Source organism: Chiloscyllium punctatum, chromosome 10 (assembly GCF_047496795.1).
Source record: "Chiloscyllium punctatum isolate Juve2018m chromosome 10, sChiPun1.3, whole genome shotgun sequence".
Classification (NCBI taxonomy): Eukaryota; Metazoa; Chordata; class Chondrichthyes; order Orectolobiformes; family Hemiscylliidae; genus Chiloscyllium; species Chiloscyllium punctatum.
In genome coordinates this window covers 104,997,857-105,017,961 of record NC_092748.1, presented here as the reverse complement: position 1 = coordinate 105,017,961, position 20,105 = coordinate 104,997,857, and the positions used below count along the sequence as shown (strand labels likewise).

The window sequence follows — 20,105 nt, the reverse complement described above, 5'->3', positions numbered from 1 at the left end:
GTAGGGATAGTGGCATTGTGATACAAGATTTTCCACCAATGTTTACACGTGCATCAATGTCTCTCCCCACCTCGTGGTATACAGCAGTTTCAGTCATGCATCCTAAAGTTACACCAAAATAGATGTCACTAATTGACACTGAGCTCAATTCCTGCCCAATCAGCTCATCAAACAAGAAAAGAAAGATTATCCAGGGAGGGATTAGACAGCTATGGCTGACAAAGGAAGTCAGGAAATGTATTAAAGAAAAAGAGAGATCCTATAAAGTGGCCAAGAGCAGTGGGAAATCAGAAGATTGGGAAGGCTTCAAAAACAAACAGAGGATAACAAAGAGAGTAATAAGAAAGGAGAGGATCAAATATGAAGGTAGGCTAGCCAGTAATATTAGAAATGATAGTAAAAGTTTCTTTCAATTCATAAGGAAAAAACGACAGATAAAAGTAGACATTGGGCCACTTCAAACTGATGCTGGAAGCCTAGTGATGGGAGATAAGGAAATAGCAGGAGAACTTAACAAGTACTTTGCGTCAGTTTTCACAGTAGAAGACAGGAGTAATATCCCAACAATTAAAGGGAGTCAGGAGGCTGAGTTGAGTATGGTTGTCATTACAAAAGAGATAGTGCTAGAAAAGCTAAAAAGTATTAAAATTGATAAATCTCCTGGCCCCGATGGGATACATCCTAGAGTTCTGAGAGAGGTGGCTGAGGAAATAGCGGAGGCATTGGTTGAGATCTTTCAAGACTCAGTGGAGTCACGGAATGTCCCGGATGATTGGAAGATCGTGGCTGTAACCCCATTGTTCAAGAAAGGATCAAGACAAAAGATGGAAAATTATAGGCCAATTAGCCTAACCTCGGTTGTTGGTAAAATTCTAGAATCCATCATTAAGGATGAGGTTTCTAAATTCTTAGAAGAGCAGAGTCTGATTAGAACAAGTCAACATGGATTTACTAAGGGGAGGTCATGCCTGACAAACCTGTTGGCATTCTTTGAAGAGGTGACAAGTAGGTTAGACCAGGGAAACCCAGTGGATGTGGTCTATCTAGACTTCCAAAAGGCCTTTGATAAGGTGCCACACGGGAGGCTGCTGAGCAAGGTGAGGGCCCATGGTGTTTGAGGTGAGCTACTGGGATGGATTGAGGATTGGCTGTCTGACAGAAGGCAGAGAGTTGGGATAAAAGGTTCTTTTTCAGAATGGCAGCCGGTGACGAGCGGTGTCCCACAGGGTTCAGTGTTGGGGCCACAGCTGTTCGCATTATATATTAATGATCTGGATGAAGGGACTGGGGGCATTCTAGTGAAGTTTGCAGATGATACAAAGTTAGGTGGACAGGCAGGTAGTACTGAGGAAGTGGGGAGGCTGCAGAAGGATCTAGACAGTTTGGGAGAATGGTCCAGGAAATGGCTGATGGAATTCAATGTGAACAAATGTGAGGTCTTGCACTTTGGCAAAAAGAATAAAAGCACAGACTACTTTCTAAACTGTGAGAAAATTCGTAAAGCCAAAGTACAAAGGGATCTGGGAGTGCTAGTCGAGGATTCTCTAAAGGTCAACATGCAGGTTGAGTCCGTGATTAAGAAAGCGAATGCAATGTTGTCACTTATCTCAAGAGGGTTGAAATATAAAAGCACCGTTGTGCTACTGAGACTTTATAAAGCTCTGGTTAGGCCCCATTTGGAGTACTGTGTCCAGTTTTGGTCCCCACACCTCAGGAAGGACATACTGGCACTGGAACGTGTCCAGCGGAGATTCACACGGATGATCCCTGGAATGGTAGGTCTAACACATGAGGAACGGCTGAGGATCCTGGATTGTATTCATTGGAGTTTAGAAGATTAAGGGGAGACTTAATAGAGACGTACAAGATAATACATGGCTTGGAAAGGGTGGATGCTCGGAAATTGTTTCCGTTAGGTGAGGAGACTAGGACCCGTGGACACAGCCTTAGAATTAGAGGGGGTAAATTCAGAAAAGAAATGCGGAGACATTTCTTCAGCCAGAGAGTGGTGGGCCTGTGGAATTCATTGCCGCAGAGTGCAGTGGAGGCCGGGACGCTAAATGTCTTCAAGGCAGAGATTGATAGATTCTTGTTATCTCGGGGAATTAAGGGCTACGGGGAGAATGCGGGTAAGTGGAGTTGAAGTGCCCAGCAGCCATGATTGAATGGCGGAGTGGACTCGATGGGCCGAATGGCCTTACTTCCACTCCTATGTCTTATGGTCTTATGGTCTTATGGTCTTGTCTTCAAAACTAGTTGGGTGACAGATTTCCAAACTAGTTCTGAAACTTCTCTCCATTAACACTAACTTCCCTTCACACAAGCTGGGTGATCTGCTGAGCATTTATAACAGGTTTTATTTGCATTAAAATTAACTTCATTGACTGCACTTTGGACATCCTCAAAGGTATGGTCGATGGTTGCTAAATCTAAGTTAATGGTTTGGATTAGATTTTTCACCTTTTTAAAAAATATATGCACTCACTTAATTGCCTGCTTAAGGCCTGTGAAACATAAAAGTGATCAATGATTCCATTATAGTAATATTTCTGGTCAACTTCTCAACCATTAAGAATGGTTGATCTTGCCAACAAATTACTCCTTTTAACATTAAGGGACTCTACTACAAATATTAGATTGTTTCAATTGTTTTTCCTAAGTTCACAAGACCTACTCACATGATAAAGCCAAGACTTTGATTGCTGGCCCTTCATTATTTTAATGTTGCTTGGCAACGTTATCCGCAAGTATAAACTTACTTTCATGCACACCTTGCTAAGAGTCCCATTTCACCTGCTTCTATAACACTAACAGATGAATAACCAAAAGCTTCTTCCAACCAATCTTGTCAAAACTAAAGCATTACCTCCCACAAATTACCTGCATATCTGTAGTTCCAGATCATACTTCTAGTCTTGATGTCACCTCTGGCTAAGCTCAAGGCAAAATAAAAATTGGAAAGAAATGCAGATGCTGTGAAACAGAAACAAAAACGGAAATTGCTGGAAAACCTTAGCAGGTCTGCCAACATCTGTGGAGAGAAATCAGAGTTAGAGTTTTAGGTCCAGTGACCCTTCTTCAGAACTGTACCTAACTATCTTGCCTCAAATTGGGGCTTTTAAAAAAGATTAATGAAAGAGCACCAAGACATTCTTTTATCTGTAACTTATGCTCTCAATGGACTGTAAAAAATCACAAGTATTTTATACAGACTTATTTTGCTCATTTAGGAAGAGGGAGAAAGTGAGGACTGCAGATGCTGGAGACCAGAGTTGAAAAATGTTGTGCTGGAAAAACACAGCAGGCCATGCAGAATCGACGTTTCGGGCATAAGCCCTTCTTCAGGCTCATTTAGGAAGAGCCCAATTTCAAGTCAAATGTATGTTCCTGAAAATTGCCATTCGATAATCTTGCAGCAGATCATGTCGAGTAGTAAAGCACCAAGCCACTGCAATTGGTAAACAAATCCAGTCAGCGTGGTTCTACCTTTGATTTGTTTTCACTCTTACATTGCTGAAGCCAGAACAGAATAACAGAGCACACTGCGAGTGTAAGACAAGAGTAGTCAGGCTTTAAGTCTGATTTTCATTTTTATTGATCGAACATAAATGATACAGAAGCAGGCAAACCAGCGCAGCAGTAAGAAATCATCTCATTCAGTTTTAGGCATTATTGAAGAATTGTCATTGATTAATGTGAAACAATTACAGTGTACAAAATTGTGTTTTGCTCAACTACATTGCATCTCAACGTTTTCCATTTATTCTATTTCATCTCCACAATCTTTTTCCTCTTTTCCCAGAAGGTTTGAGCTCATGCAAAAAGCATGAATTGCCTTTGTCAGGTTGACCAATGCTCAGTAGACGAAAGCAAAGATTACTAACTGATACTCCTCCTCTATTTACCAAATCAAACTAAAGTACCCCATGATCTGAAAAAGCAATTCAGTGCAGAATAGGAACTGGGCCGATGGAATGAGCTGCCAGGGGGAGTGGTGGAGGCTGGTACAATTGCAGCATTTAAAAGACATCTGGATGGGTATATGAATAGGAAGGGTTTGGAGGGGTATGGGCCGGGTGTTGGCAGGTAGGACTAGATTGGGTTGGGATATCTGGTCGGCATGGACGAGTTGGACCGAAGGGTCTTTTTCCGTGCTGTACATCTCTGACTCTGTGACTCTATGACTCTATTTGTATACCCATCCAGATGACTTCTCAATTTTGTAGTTGTACCAGCCTCCACCACTTCCACTGGTAGCTCATCAGAGGGTGGTGGTGGACGGTTGCTTTTCAGACTGGAGGCCTAGGACCAGTGGTGTGCCACAAGGATCAATGCTGGGCCCACTGCTTTTCATCATTTACAATAGACAATAGACAATAGATGCAGGAGTAGGCCATTCAGCCCTTCGAGCCTGCACCGCCATTCAATATGATCATGGCTGATCATTCCCAATCAGTATCCTGTTCCAGCCTTATCTCCATAACCCTTAACTCCACTATCTTTAAGAGCTCTATCCAATTCTTTCTTAAATGAATCCAGAGACTGGGCCTCCACTGCCCTCTGGGGCAGAGCATTCCACACAGCATAAATGATTTGGATGGGAACATATGAGGTATGGTTAGTAAGTTTGCAGATGACACCAAAATTAGAAATGTAGTGGACAGCGAAGAAGGTTACCTCAGATTACAATGGGATCTTGATCAGATGGGCCAATGGGCTGAGGACTGGCAGATGGAGTTTAATTTAGATAAATGCAAGGTGCTGCATTTTGGGAAAGCGAATCAGAGCAGGACTAATACACTTAATGGTAAGGTCCTGGGGAGTACTGCTTATAAAAAAAAAGAGAGAGACCTTGGAGTGCAGGTTCATAGTTTCTTGAAATTGGAGTCGCAGGTAGATAGGATAGTGAAGGCGGCATTTGGTATGCTTGTCTTTATAGGTCATTGCACTGAGTATAGGATGTGGGAGGTCATACTGCAACTGTACAGGACATTGGTGAGGCCACTTTTGGAATAGTACAAGCAATTCTGGTCTCCTTCTTATCAGACAGATGTTATGAAACCTGGAAGGGTTCAGAAAAGATTTACAAGCATGTTGCCAGGATTGGAGGATTAGAGCTACAGGGAGAGGCTGAACAGACTGGGGCTGTTTTCCCTGCAGCGCCAGAGGCTGAGGGGTCACCGTACAGAAGTTTAATAAAATCATGAGGCTTGTGGTTGGGGTGAATAGTAGGGGTCTTTTTCCCATGCTAGAGGAGTCCAAAATTAGAGGGTATGGGTCTAGGGTGAGAGGAGAAAGATATAAAAGAGACCTAAGAGACAACCTTTTCTAGCAGAGGGTGGTACGTGTATAGAATGAGCTACCAGAGGAAGTGGTAGAGGCTGAATGTCCCGGACTGCTGAACTGTCCCCGACTGGGAGGGAATGTCCCTATCTGGTGATTGTTGTGCAGTGTCCATTCATCTGTTGCAGTAACATCTGCTTGGTCTCGCCAATATACCATGCCTTGGGGCAACCCTGCCTGCAGGGTATGAGGTAGATAATGTTGACCGAGTCACATGAGGACCTGCCACATACATGGTGGGTGGTGTCCCCATGTGCAATGGTGGTATCCATGTCAACACTCTGACACATCTTGCAGTGGTTGCCATTACAGAGTTGTACGGTGGTGTGGTTGATGTTGTCCTGAAGGCTGGGCAGTTTGCTCTGAACAATGGTCTGCTTAATGTTTGGTGGTTGTCCAAAGGGGAGAAGTGGAGGCAAATGGAAGGTCTTGGCAAGGTGCTCATCCTCATTGATAATATGTTACAGGCTGTGAAGAACACGGCACAGATTTTCAGCTCCTGGGAAATACCGGACAACAAAGGGTACCCTATCAGTTGCAACGCATGTCTATCTCCTGAGGAGGTTATTACGGTTTCTTACAGCGTGTTTCTCATAGCTAAGATCAGTACCGATGAGGATGGCCTCAACCTCATGGGTTCATGTCACACAATACAGGTGACCCCAGTACTCTATACACACACACACACAAACACACACACACACACACACACACACACACACACACTCCCTCTCTCATATGCACACACATTCCCCCACACTCATTCCCACACACACGCCCTCTCACAGGCTTACACTCCATCACATTCACTCACACACTTTACCAAGCTTTCACACACACAACATACACTCTCTTATGTGAACTCACACGCACGCACTCACATGCACACACACATATAAGTCTATGGGATGAATTTGTATTTGCAGAAACATTCTATTTTGCTTAAACTGCAGGTAGTCAATACAGGCAGTCAATCCACGTAATATTTTGTAAATTCCACTTTGGAAATCAAACCAGCCTGACTCAAGATTAGGAGACAGACAGACTCTAACCTCACACCTTTCATGCATTGTCTAAGTTGAGATGTCACCTTTTTTTTATAAAACCTTAAGTTATCTCGAGAATGTGACTTAAAAGAAGTTCTGGGATTTGCACATTAATGAACCGAAACCTGCAAACCATTCTAAAAGACGTAACACTTAACAACAATCCAGGTTTGTTCAATATATCATTTCAGTTGCATGACACTGTAATCTGTTGCTATAAATTCTGTGCCTTATGGTCTTATGATCCACAGCTATCTGATAAAGGAGTGGTGCTCTGAAAGCTATTGCTTCCAAATAAACCAGTTGAACTATAACCTGGTGTTGTGTGATTTTTAGCATTTCAAGAAGACAGTTTACCATCACCTTCTCATGGGTAATTTGGATTGAGGAATAAATGCAGGCCCAGGCAGCAATGCCAACAGCCCATAACTGAATGAAAAACAACTGAAGTTTTGCACATCAAGACAATTTATTATTAATAGAAGGGTTGATAAATACAGTGTTTTTTTTTAAATATATACTCCAGTTGACAGGAGTAATGCTCTGGAGACAGGTTCAATTCCCACCTTGGCACCCAGAATCAATCAGGAATAATATGCTAGCCTCATGTGATTCACAACCATAATTTTTCTTGATCAGTAGGGGAAGCAATGATTAAAGGGAAAGGGCAGGATGTGAACAATGTCATTATTTGGAGATGCTGGTGTTGGACTGGGGTGTAAAAAATTAAAAATCACACACAATGACAGATTAGCCATGATCCTGTTGAACGGCTCTCGGGGCCAAATAGTTTACTCCTACTCCCATTTATTGTGGTCTTATAATAAATGAAAAGCCATTTGAGAAATCTGGTTGCTCTACTCTGCTTTTCCTACATGCATTTCCAGGCCCATAGTAATGCAGCTGACTGTTACCTGCCTTCTGAAGTAGACTGGTTATATCAAAGCACCAACGAGCAGTGAAGTCCCTCTGGTATGCCCACAGCATATGAACTGACCTGTCCAGCGTTAATGTGGCTTTTTGAAAAATGTCCATTGTAGCATTTAACTGCTACTTATACAAACCAGCAATTTCTGAACACTGTCATGATCCAATTAGAACGGAAGAATCTCGAGACAACTTTTTATTAGCTGTTTCTGGTTATTGACTTACCGCCTGAAGGGCCTTCACTGAGGTTTGAAGTTTATCTCTGAATATGTCACATTCATGTTAATGTTACCTGTGCATGGTTATTATGTGTTGCATCGAAGCAGTTGGCTTCTGTCAATTCAAGTAAGGAATCATCCAGTCTGCCTGAAGGTTCATGTCTCTGAGACCTCTTTTCTGTGTGACAGAATATCTCTTTCTAACTCCATAATTTCAGAGACATTTCAGAGATTCTGGTCACTTTGTCAGCTGTGCAACATTTTGAAGCTTCAGTTGCTTTCCTTTCAACTGAACCAGCATAATGTTTCATTCTTATTTCCCTGTCATGCCCTGGTCTTCGTTGAGGGCAGAATTTCTTCAGCAAACTGTGGTTGCCATTGCTGCTTCTGTAATTCCTTACTGGTTCGGAGAAAGAAAAAGAAGGACAACTTTAATTTTTATTACCTTCTTCAACAAAAGGGATGGCTCTCCTCCAAAGGGAAAGCAGAACCTTCACAAATAGTGCCACATGCAGCTAAGAGAATCAAGGGGAATGGAGAAAAAGCAGGAGTGGGATACTGAAAATGCAAGAAAAGCCATGATCATATTGAATGGTGCTGCAGGCTCGAAGGGCCAAATGGCCTACTCCCATACTACTTCGTATGTTTACAGGTTTCTAGGAGTACAGGAAAGTCTAGTGTTCTGACTCCACTAAATGGACAAGACACACAATTTATCCCTTCTCTGTCAATAAAGTCGTCATTGCTGGTCATCTCCATCTTTGACATTTTTTGTCCTTGTAGCCTCTGTGTCAAGGGAATCAAATGACCTGTACTATCTCCCAGTGCTCCTAGAGGTGGAATTTCAGTCAGAACTGTTTCAGGGTTTACTAAATTAACTTCAGAACCTTTAACTTTTGCTCATTCAAGAATGTTTAAAGCTACACCAGCATGTCTTTCCAATAAAGAGACACAATGATTAGGAATGTCATCCAACTTTCTGCAATTGCTATTCCATTGCAGCAACTAAAGATAAAAGGTTGATTATTAATTCTTTTTTTAATTAAAAAATTGGCTTTATATTGGACACAATTTTGCATGCTCACCTCATTTTTATCAGGTTGCACATGCAGCTACTTTATTTACAAGATTTTTCTGACTATCTATATTTTTAATGATTTTATGAAGAATTGCGTGTATGTTAGGCTTTTTACTCTCATTTACAATTAATTCAGATATTTTGTGACCACATTGTCTATCTTGGAAAGATTGTCTGGTCATACTGCCCCTTTTGAGTACAAAATACTAGTTTGCCTTAGTTATGATATTTTTTTTTCATGTTTTCTTTACGTGCAACACAACACAATTGAACAATTCAAATCCAGTACCATTGCTGTCGAATCATGTGAAATTCAGAGGTCAAATCAAACCAAAACAATCTTCAAACCCAGTGCAACAACCTATCATGATAAAACTATTCTATCAGTAATACACTCCAAGTGAGTGAAATTGTTTCAAATAAGTGGGGCACAACAAAACAGTCTCACAGATTTAATGAGCTGAACAGTTCAAAGCCAGTACAATAGTTCAAACTAGTTTTAAGAAATCAAATCCCATACAACAAAAGGATCATGACATTAACACACTGAAGTAGGTTAAATTCTGTTTCAGCTGTTAGTCATTCCAGCACGTTTCAATGTTTTCCTGGATTCCACACTGCTCTCTGAGACACCAGGAACAATAGCCTTGCCTATAAATTATGTTTACTGCTGAAGTGTGTACTCAGTACCCACAGGGAAAGCACTGTGTAGTGATCACTTTCAGATAAATTTTATTTTCATCAAGGAGGATGTCAGTGCTGGGAAATGAAATACTTCTCGCACCCAGTGTTAGGGTGATGCATTTCATAGCACAGAATCCATTAGGGTCCAGTGTAGGATAATGCCTTCACCAGCTGAACCAACTGTACTTCTTATTCCCAAGTTGTCAATTCTGTGAACTGTCCTTAAATCACACCAGGGTCTATTTTGTTCTCTATTCTGCAGCAGCCTTGACTGCACTGAGAGCATTAGTCTGTGACAAATTCTGACACTATTGTTTTCAGAATGCTGCGGATATGAAATCAGGGATTCCCTTCATCCTACATGATCCCAACGTTCAAAGTTCTATGTTAGTCACGGCTGGTGCTGAAGCAAGTAGCCAAGGTAAAAGGAGGCAGTATCCATTAATCCATCTAATCCTTTTCAGCTCATCTATACTGATGCATAGTCTTGGTTTTGCATGTTGGAATCTAATAAATTGCAGGATTTAATATTTCATGGATACTGCGCAGTGATATTTCAAGCACACATTCCACTGCCTGCACTCTGCAGCTGGCACTGTCATCCAAACAATTTTTAGCAAATCCAGTCTATCTTTCTTATTCTACATAAAATTCTGCACAACCCTAGCTTGCAGTCTAGGTTCAGCAACATTCACCAGATTATTCCAGACTAGTCAAGCAAAACTGAAAATGCATTCTGAAACAACATGATTCCAGTATTCTGAGCTTCCATGCATGTACCTTGCTAAGTGAACGGTGCAGGTTGCAATTAACAGGACAAAAACCTATTGTGGTGCTGATAGTTTGGCAAAGACACATCTTAAGTCACTGACATCCTCCTACCAGGTTGCCCATGTCATGTTACATTCATGTTAAGTGTGATAGACGTTTTTTGTAACTGTTAAGTGCCGCCTTCTCGGCCTTTCATGTCGTGGTCAGAAGTTGGATTTCCTCCCAACTCCTTTGCATCTCTCTCTCTCTCTCTCTCTCTACCTTCCCCCCCCCCCCCCCCCCCCCCCCCCCTCCCTCCGACCCCGCACTCTCCCCATCTTTAAAATGTGACTGAAAATGGTCTGGAGGTAAGATGCCAAGATTGGAAGGATTGCTATTCTGAACTTCTTAATTTCTTTATTTTTTCAAATTTTTGCCTATGATTTTATACTTTTGTGCTGAAGATGATATTATATATCTGTAATGCTGTACTTTTAATTTCTTCACTTTTCTATTGTTTTCTTTCCCTAAGGATGTGTACTTAAGAATCGCTACCGAGGTGCCTTTGTACAGAAGATGGCATCATAAATGGCGACTTTTTCACTGTATCCATGTGCATACATGTGATAGAAAAGCTAATTCTAATTTTGATCACATTTTTTTTCTGTCTATCATAATATCCTTTTGCCCATACCATGTCCAATTTGCTCTTTCGAAGCACTCAAGTTGGGGGAGGGGTGGAAGGAGGAGTTTGATGAGGTTAAAAAAGTGTTGTATAAATATGTTATATTAATATTTACCATCTTCTAAATTAAGTACATTGTCATAAACCTTCAATTACCTTGGCAAGATAAGTTAATCAAGTCCAAACTAAAAACTGAGGGTAGGAGGCACTTGATCTATACCACTTAGCCCTATGCTGGTCTTATCCTTTTCTATCTGAGGTACAGTACAGAGGTCCAAAGATACAGAAAGAAATAGGGATATTAGTGGGTCTTCATAGGAATTGGAGAGCTAATAAGGACCATGGTGATGTAAGAACACTGCCTAGCCAATCATCTGTGCAGGTATTGGGTATATTTCCTTCAGTGGTCCCCCACTTCTGTGTACGCACCATCAAAACTTCAAGCATCTGCATAAAGGACCTGCCTGTAAAAGTGTCTGTGTATGAGTTTGTTTGTAAATTTTAAAAGATATCACTTCAGCAAAATCCCAACATAAATTTCTTATTCATAAAAAATGCGCTCAAATATTCGCCATCCACACTGGATGTCACAGCACAAAATAATGTAATGACTTCAGGAAATATTTTGGCAAGCTGTCAGCAGAGAAGTATACCTTGAACAACCAAGGCTGAAAGTGATTGAGCATCTCTGTTAAAACCCAGAAACAGAGTCTGTGATGTATTTCTGAATGTCTTGGAATTTCTAAATGTCCTACCAAATATAAGGCACCATCACGTGCAGTTCAGGTTTTTACATAAGAGTGTAAGAGTGTGTGCACAAGATGGAGTGTGAATATGTATGACTAAGATAAAAAATATTGTGTGCAAGAGTGACAGCGAGGGTGTATGTGAGACAGATAACACATGCAAGAGAGAGAGAGAGAGAGAGTGTATGTGAAAGGGAGCGTATGTGAGAGAATGTGTGTATGTGAGGGAAAGAGAAAGAAAGAGTGAGAGTGAGAGTGTGAGGCACAGAGTGTGAGACACAGAGTGTATGTGTGTGTGAGTGAGAGAGAGACAGAAAAAAAGAAAGAAAGAGAGTGGACGCATGAGAGAGAGAGAGAGAGAGAGACAGAAAGAATGTGAGAAAGTGAGTGAGAAATTGAGTCTGTAAATCAGTCAAAATACAGAGGTTGATCTATTTCATGCACCAGTTGATTCATAAGAATTCAGAACACATTTTCTGGTATTCTTTGTTGTTAATCTTGAAACATCTCATCCATAATTGCTGTTCCAAAATAAATCAACGTTCCTTATATTTACACAGACTTGCAATAATTGCCTGTAAATTGCCTACCCATGTGTTGTCTTCTTGGCGATACTGCTTCCAATTTCTCTCGGTGTCACTGAACATTAGCACATAACTCGTCACCCAGTCTGAGCTCCCATACCGGCCCTGGGTTGCTACAGCGGTGATTTCTGTTCTCTCACCAAGGTCTATCTGTAACCATTGGTATTTGTCAGAATCTTTTGGGGACCATCCACCTGCTCCTTCAAGGGGAAAGAGTTGAGAAAAAAACAAGTTACCAAATGACCAGGATATAAACATGATAATGTTCAGACCTTATATTTCTCAGCTTCTTGGTGAAAAGATTCATGATTAATTTATAAATCCACAGGTGAGAAAACTGATATGGCACCATTGAAGAGCCAAAAGGTTCAGGTTTAACCTTACAATTGAAACAACTTATACCTGGATTTAAGTCTCATCATGTTTGACTTTACTCAGAGAATCAGGTTTGGAGAAAATAAGGTGTTTTATGATGAGGATTTGTAAATGAAAAGATTGTCCATTCTCTAATGTGGGCAGCACAGTGGCTCAGTGGTTAGCACTGCTGCCTCACAGCACCAAACCCAGGTTTAATTCCAACCTCGGGTGAATGGTTGTGTGGAGCTTGCACATTCTCTCTGGGTCTGCGTTGGTTTCCTGCTGGTGCTCTGGTTTCTTCGCACAATCCAAAGATGTGCACATTAGGTGAATTGGCTATGCTGGATTGCCCATAGTGTTCAAGGATGTATAGGTTTGGTGCATTAGATAGAGATGAGTTTGGGTTGGATGCTCTTCAGAGGGCTGGCGTGGATTTGTTGGGCCAAGGGGCCTATTTCTGCACTGTAGGAATTCCTTAATGAGAATTATGCAATATTCCCAACATCAGTTCAAGTTCAAAACATTTGAGTCAACTACTTTAGAACAACTGATGCACGGCAACTTCTAAGAATGAAAGTCAGAAGGTTAAGACAGTTATTTCTTTAAAATTATTCATTTGTGCAGGCATCACAAGCTAGACCAGCATTTATTGCCCATCCCTGAATTGCTTAGAGGGCAGTTAAGAGCCATTTACATTCCTGTGGTTCTGTACTCACATGTAGAACAGACTAGGAAAGGATCACAGATTTGCTTCCCTCAAGGACATTAATAAACAATACATTGGACCAGCTTTTTAAAAAAAATGTCATCGAATTCAAATGGTGGAATTTCACCGGTACCCCTTGAATATTTGTCTGAGGCCTGGGTTACTACTTCAATGACATTACAACCACCACCACCACCACCACCACCACCCCAGACTGGTTTATCAAGTCCCACCATCATCCCAATCACCTGGAAAGATTTACACAAGATTGTATTTTCTCTATGTTAGGCAATGACTATCTCAGCCAAATCCTTTAGCCTCTATGTGGTCCATATCTTTATTTATTATCTTTTCATGTACCTGTTAAAATGCCTCTGAAGCATTGCTATTTGTATCTGCTTCTGCAACCTCCTTTGGCAGCACATTCCAGGCATTTACCACCCACTGTCAAAAAATCCGCACATCTTACATCCTGTTTAAACTTTCTCCCTTTTACTGAGGTCCTAGAGTAATTGATATTTTTACCCTGGGGAAAAAGACTCCATCTATCCATGACTCTCAATTTTGTAAATTTCCATCAGGTCACCCCTCAGTCTCTGGAGTTCAAGTGACAACAAACAGTTTGTCCAATCACTCCTCATAGCTAAAAATCTCGAAACCAAGCAACAGCTTGTACCGTCTCCAAAGCTTCCATACCGTTCTGGTAGTGTGCAGACAGAACCGTACACAATATTCCATATGTCTCATAACTAAAGGCCTATACAGCTACAAGACTTACTAATTTTTAATACTCCTTGCTTTGACCACTGAAGGCAAGCATGCTGAAAGCCTGCTTGACCACCTTATTCAACAATTCTTCCGTCACACGCCGTGACGTCAAACAATTCTGCCGTTGCCTCCGCCTCCGAGCTTAATTCCACAATCAGGATTCCCGCCCACCTTCCAAGGACCCTTCGCTCACCTCCTACACACTGCATCCGCCTGGACACCCCGCGCTGGCCTATTACCTTCCCTCAACTTCTTCATTTCCAACTGCCGCCGGGACATTAACCGCCTCGACCTGTCGTCCCCCCTCCCCCACTCCAACCTCTCACCCTCACAACGCACAGCCCTCCAATCCCTCAGCTCCAATCCCGACCTCACCATCAAGCCAGTGGATAAAGGGGGTGCAGTGGTAGTCTGGCGTACTGATCTCTACACCGCTAAAGACAAACCCCAACTCGAGGACACCTCTTCCTCCTGCCCCCTCGACCATGACCCCAACCCCCATCACCAAACCATCATCTCCCAGACCATACAGAACCTCATCACCTCAGGAGATCTCCCACCCACAGCTTCCAACCTCGTAGTCAGGGAACCCCGCATTGCCCGGTTCTACCTCCTTCCCAAGATCCACAAGCCTGACCACCCTGGCCGACCCATTGTCTCAGCATGCTCCTGCCCCACTGAACTCATCTCTACCTACCTCGACACTGTCCTAGTCCAGGAACTCCCCACATACGTTCAAGACACCACCCACGCCCTTCACCTCCTCCAAGACTTCCGTTTCCCCGCCCCCCCAACACCTCATCTTCACCATGGATATACAATCCCTCTACACCTCCATCCACCATGACCAGGGCCTCCAAGCCTTCCGTTTTTTCCTCTCCAGACGTCCCCAGCAGTGCCCTTCCACCGACACTCTCATTCGTTTGGCAAAACTGGTCCTCACCCTTAACAATTTCTCCTTCGAATCCTCCCACTTCCTCCAGACCAAAGGGATAGCCATGGGCACACGTATGGGCCCCAGCTATGCCTGTCTCTTTGTTGGCTATGTAGAACAGTTGATCTTCAGAAATCTTCAATTTCTCTGCACAACTCTCCAGCCTATTGATGTCCTGCTGTATCCTCTGAGTCATACTCACTATCCACAGCTCCTCCCAGTTTATCAAACCTGTCTCTTTGGTGGCGACATAGAGCAGTTGATCTTCCATAATTACACCGGCACCACTCCCCACCTCTTCCTCCGCTACATTGATGACTGCATTGGCACCACCTCGTGCTCCCCGAGGAGGTTGAGCAATTCATCAACTTCACCAACACATTCACCCCGGCCTTAAGTTTACCTGGACCATCTCGGACACCTCCCTCCACTTCCTGGACCTCTCCATCGCCATTAATGACGACCGACTTGACACTGACATTTTTTACAAACCCACCAACTCCCACAGCTACCTGGATTACACCTCTTCCCACCCTATCTCTTGCAAAAATGCCATCCCGTATTCCCAATTCCTCTGCCTCCACCGGATCTGCTCCCAGGAGGACCAGTTCCACCACAGAACACACCAGATGGCCTCCTTCTTTAGAGACAGCAATTTCCGTTCCCACGTGGTTAAAGATGCCCTCCAACGCATCTCATCCACATCCTGCACATCCGCCCTCAGACCCCACCCCTCCAACCGTAACAAGGACAGAACACCCCTGGTGCTCACCTTCCACCCTACAAACCTTCGCATAAACCAAATCATCTGCCGACATTTCCTCCACCTCCAAACAGACCCCACCACCAGGGATATATTTCCCTCCCTACCCCTTTCCGCCTTCCGCAAAGACCGTTCCCTCCGTGACTATCTGGTCAGGTCCACGCCCCCCTACGACCCACCCTCCCATCCTGGCACTTTCCCCTGCCACTGCAGGAACTGTAAAGCCTGCACCCACACCTCCTCCCTCACCTCTATCCAAGGCCCTAAAGGAGCCTTCCACATCCATCAAAATTTTACTTGCACATTCACTAATATCATTTATTGTATCCGTTGCTCCCGATGCGATCTCCTCTACATTGGGGAAACTGGGCGCCTCCTAGCAGAGCGCTTTGGGAACATCTCCGGGACACCCGCACCAATCAACCACACCACCCCGTGGCCTAACATTTCAACTCCCCCTCCCACTCTGCCGAGGACATGGAGGTCCTGGGCCTCCTTCACCGCCGCTCCCTCACTACCAGACGCCTGCAGGAAGAACGCCTCATCTTCCGCCTCGGAACACTTCAACCCCAGGGCATCAATGTGGACTTCAACAGTTTCCTCATTTCCCCTTCCCCCACCTCACCCTAGTTCTAAACTTCCAGCTCAGTAACTGTCCCCATGACTTGTCCGGACTTGTCCTACCTGCCTATCTCCTTTTCCACCTATCCACTCCACCCTCTCCTCCCTGACCTATCACCTTCATCCCCTACCCCACTCACCCATTGTACTCATTGCTACTTTCTCCCCACCCTCACCCTCTTCTAGCTTATCTCTCCACACTTCAGGCTCACTGCTTTTATTCCTGATGAAGGGCTTTTGCCCGAAACGTCGATTCCGAAGCTCCTTGGATGCTGCCTGTACTGCTGTGCTCTTCCAGCACCACTAATCCAGAATGTGGTTTGTAGCAGCTGCAGTCATTGTTTTTACCAATTACATTTTCCCCCCAATCATATATGAATTACAAGTAACAGGAGTCACAGCACTAATCCCTGAAGAACACTCTTGGTCATAGATTTCCAGTCAGATAAACACCCTTCCACCACTTCTCTCTACCTTCTATGATCAAGCCAGTTCTGTATCCATCTGACCACCTCACCACAGACCCCATCTTAGTTCACCTTCTGTATTAGCCTGCCATGAGGACACTTGCCAAAGTCCACGTTGACAACATCTCGTGCCCTGCTCTCATCAATCATCTTTGTCACTTCTGCAAAAGGCCATTAGCACTAAGCCTTGTAAAAGTGATTGCAGAGTGAAAAATAAGTTACAAAACTGTGATGAAAGGCGCATGGTATTGGGGGCAAAGTACTAACTTGGATTGAAAGTTGGTTGGCTGATAGGAAACAAAGAGTAGTGATAAACGGCTCCATTTCGGAATGGCAGGCAGTGACCAGTGGGGTACTGCAGGGATCAGTACTGGGACCGCAGCTTTTTACAATATATGTTAATGATATAGAAGATGGTATTAGAAATAACATTAGCAAACTTGCTGATGATACTAAGCTGGGTGGCAGGGTGAACTGTGATGAGGATGTTAGGAGATTACAGTAGACAATAGGTGCAGGAGTAGGCCATTCTGCCCTTCAAGCCTGCACCACCATTCAATATGATCATGGCTGATCATCCTTAATCAGTATCCTGTTCCAGCCTTATCTCCATAACCCTTGATTCCACAATCCTTGTGTGCTCTTTCCAACCCTTTCTTAAATGAATCCAGAGACTGAGCCTCCACTGCCCTCTGGGGCAGAGCATTCCACACAGCCACCACTCTCTGGGTGAAGAAGTTTCTCCTCATCTCTGTCCTGAATGGTCTACCCCGTATTTTTAAGCTTTGTCCTCTGGTTTGGCACTCACCCATCAGCGAAAACATGTTTCCTGTCTCCAGAGTATCCAATCCTTTAATAATCTTATATGTCTCAATCATATACCCTCTCAGTCTTCTAAACTCAAGGGTATACAAGCCCAGTCGCTCCAGTTTTTCAGTGTAAGGTAATCCCGCCATTCCAGGAATTGACCTCATGAACGTACGCTGCACTCCCTCAATAGCCAGAATGTCTTTCCTCAAATTTGGAGACCAGAACTGCACACAGTACTCCAGGTGTGGTCTCACCAGGGCCCTGTACAGCTGCAGAAGAACCTCTTTGCTTCTATACTCAATCGCTCTTGTTATGAAGACCAGCATGCTATTAACCTTCTTCACTACCTGCTGTACCGACATGCTTATCTTCATTGACTAGTGTACAAGAACACCCAGATCACTCTGTACTGCCCCTTTCCCTAAATTGATTCCATTTAGGTAGTAATCTACCTTCCTGTTCTTGCCACCAAAGTGGATAACCATACATTTATCCACATTAAACTGCATCTGCCATGCATCTGACCACTCACCTAACTTGTCCAGGTCACTCTGTAATCTCCTAACATCCTCATCACAGTTCACCCTGCCACCCAGCTTAGTATCATCAGCAAGTTTGTTAATGTTATTTCTAATACCATCTTCTATATCATTAACATATATTGTAAAAAGCTGCGGTCCCAGTACTGATCCCTACGTACCCCACTGGTCACTGCCTGCCATTCCGAAATGGAGCCGTTTATCACTACTCTTTGTTTCCTATCAGCCAACCAACTTTCAATCCAAGTTAGTACTTTGCCCCCAATACCATGCGCCCTAATTTTGCTCACTAACCTCCTATGTGGGACTTTATCAAAAGCTTTCTGAAAGTCCAGGTACACTACATCTACTGGATCTCCCTCATTCATCTTCAGAGTTACATCTTCAAAAAATTCCAGAAGATTAGTCAAGCATGATTTCCCCTTCATAAATCCATGCTGATTCTGACCTATCCTGTTACTACTATCCAGATGTGTCGTAATTTCATCCTTTATAATAGACTCCAGCATCTTTCCCACCACTGAGGTGGGGACTAACTGGTCTATAATTTCCTGCTTTGTCTCTCCCACCTTTATTAAAAAGTGGTACAACATTAGCCACCCTCCAATCCGCAGGAACTGATCCCGAATCTATCGAACTCTGGAAAATAATCACCGACGCATCCACGATTTCTCGAGCCACCTCCTTCAGTACCCTGGGATGTAGACCATCAGACCCTGGGGACTTATCAACCTTCAGACCTAACAGTCTCTCCAACACCAATTCCTGGCAAATATAAATTCCCTTCAGTTCAGGTCCTTCAGCCACTGTTACCTCAGGGAGATTGCTTGTGTCTTCCCCAGTGAACACAGATCTGAAGTACCAATTCAACTCTTCTGCCATTTTTTTGTTCCCCGTAATATATTCCCCTGTTTCTGTCTTCAAGGGCCCAATTTTAGTCTTAACCATTTTTTTTGCCTTTCACATACCTAAAAAAACTTTTACTATTCTCCTTTATATTTCTGGCCAGTTTACCTTCGTACCTAATTTTTTCTCTGCGCATTTCCTTCTTCGTAATCCTTTGTTGTTCTTGAAGAGCTTCCCAGTCCTCCACTTTCCCACTTATCTTTGCTATGTTATACTTTTTCTCTTTTAACTTTATATGTTTCTTAACTTCCCTCGTCAGCCACGGCCACCATGCCTCCTCCTAGGATCTTTCTTCCTTTTTGGAATGAACTGATCCTGCAACTTCTGCATCATACACAGAAATATCTGCCATTGTTCCTCCACTGTCATCCCTGCTAAGGTATTGCACCATTGAACTTTGGCCAACTCCTCCCTCATAGCTCCATAGTTCCCTTTATGCAACTGAAAAATTGTCATTTCCGATTGTACCCTCTCCCTCTCAAATTGAAGATTGAAAAATGCTATTGATAGAGAATCAGTTGAGACCGTTCAGGGCACACTGATACCAAAACTGAAACATCACTTCAAAGCAGTTCCACATCTCACTTTCATAATGAAATTATCAAGCAAGTGTGAACAAAATGCAGAATCCTTGTGGGATTGTTTTACTCAACTTTCCTGTGGAGTCAGTTTGGACTTCCGCATCCAACTTGAGGTGGTGCTGCTAAACTTGAGGTGTGCGATGCACTGTTACAGGAGGATTAGTTGACGAGGAGTGGGTTAAGTTGAAGACAGGCAGGGAATTGTTATTTAATATTGTGTTGGGGTGGGGGACTAAGTTCAATCATGTAATGCCACTCAATGTGCCTATATGCCATGTGGCAGAATATAGACTTTCCTCAATTCTTCATAAAAGCGTGCATCAGACTGGAACCTGCAAGGCAAGCCTGGCTTGCTTCTTGATATCACTAAAGAACTTAATCATACCACATTTGCAAAGGTGATACAACCCTAACCTACTAAAGTTATTTAACTCTAACAATTACATATGCGCTGATGGGACGTGTTAATGACTGCCAACCAAACCTCTTGTATACCAAACATTAGCTGTTTTAAATGCGTGGAACATCATCTCTCCAGTTTGTCTGCTATATTAGCAGGTCATTCTGTGTGTCGTTTCTTTGTCAATCCAGT

At 43.2% G+C, this 20,105-nt stretch overlaps 1 protein-coding gene across 2 annotated transcripts in view; it reads right to left on the bottom strand.

Annotated features, from left to right (window-relative positions):
• The window catches only part of LOC140482416 (contactin-associated protein-like 5), a 1,296,746-nt gene that overhangs the window by 1,091,597 nt on the left and 185,044 nt on the right, over positions 1 to 20,105 (bottom strand). For both annotated transcript variants that reach the window (XM_072579899.1, XM_072579898.1), the window contains exon 3: positions 12,068 to 12,261. In XM_072579899.1, the coding sequence (XP_072436000.1) occupies positions 12,068 to 12,261 (194 nt within the window). The remainder of the gene's footprint in view (positions 1 to 12,067; positions 12,262 to 20,105) is intronic.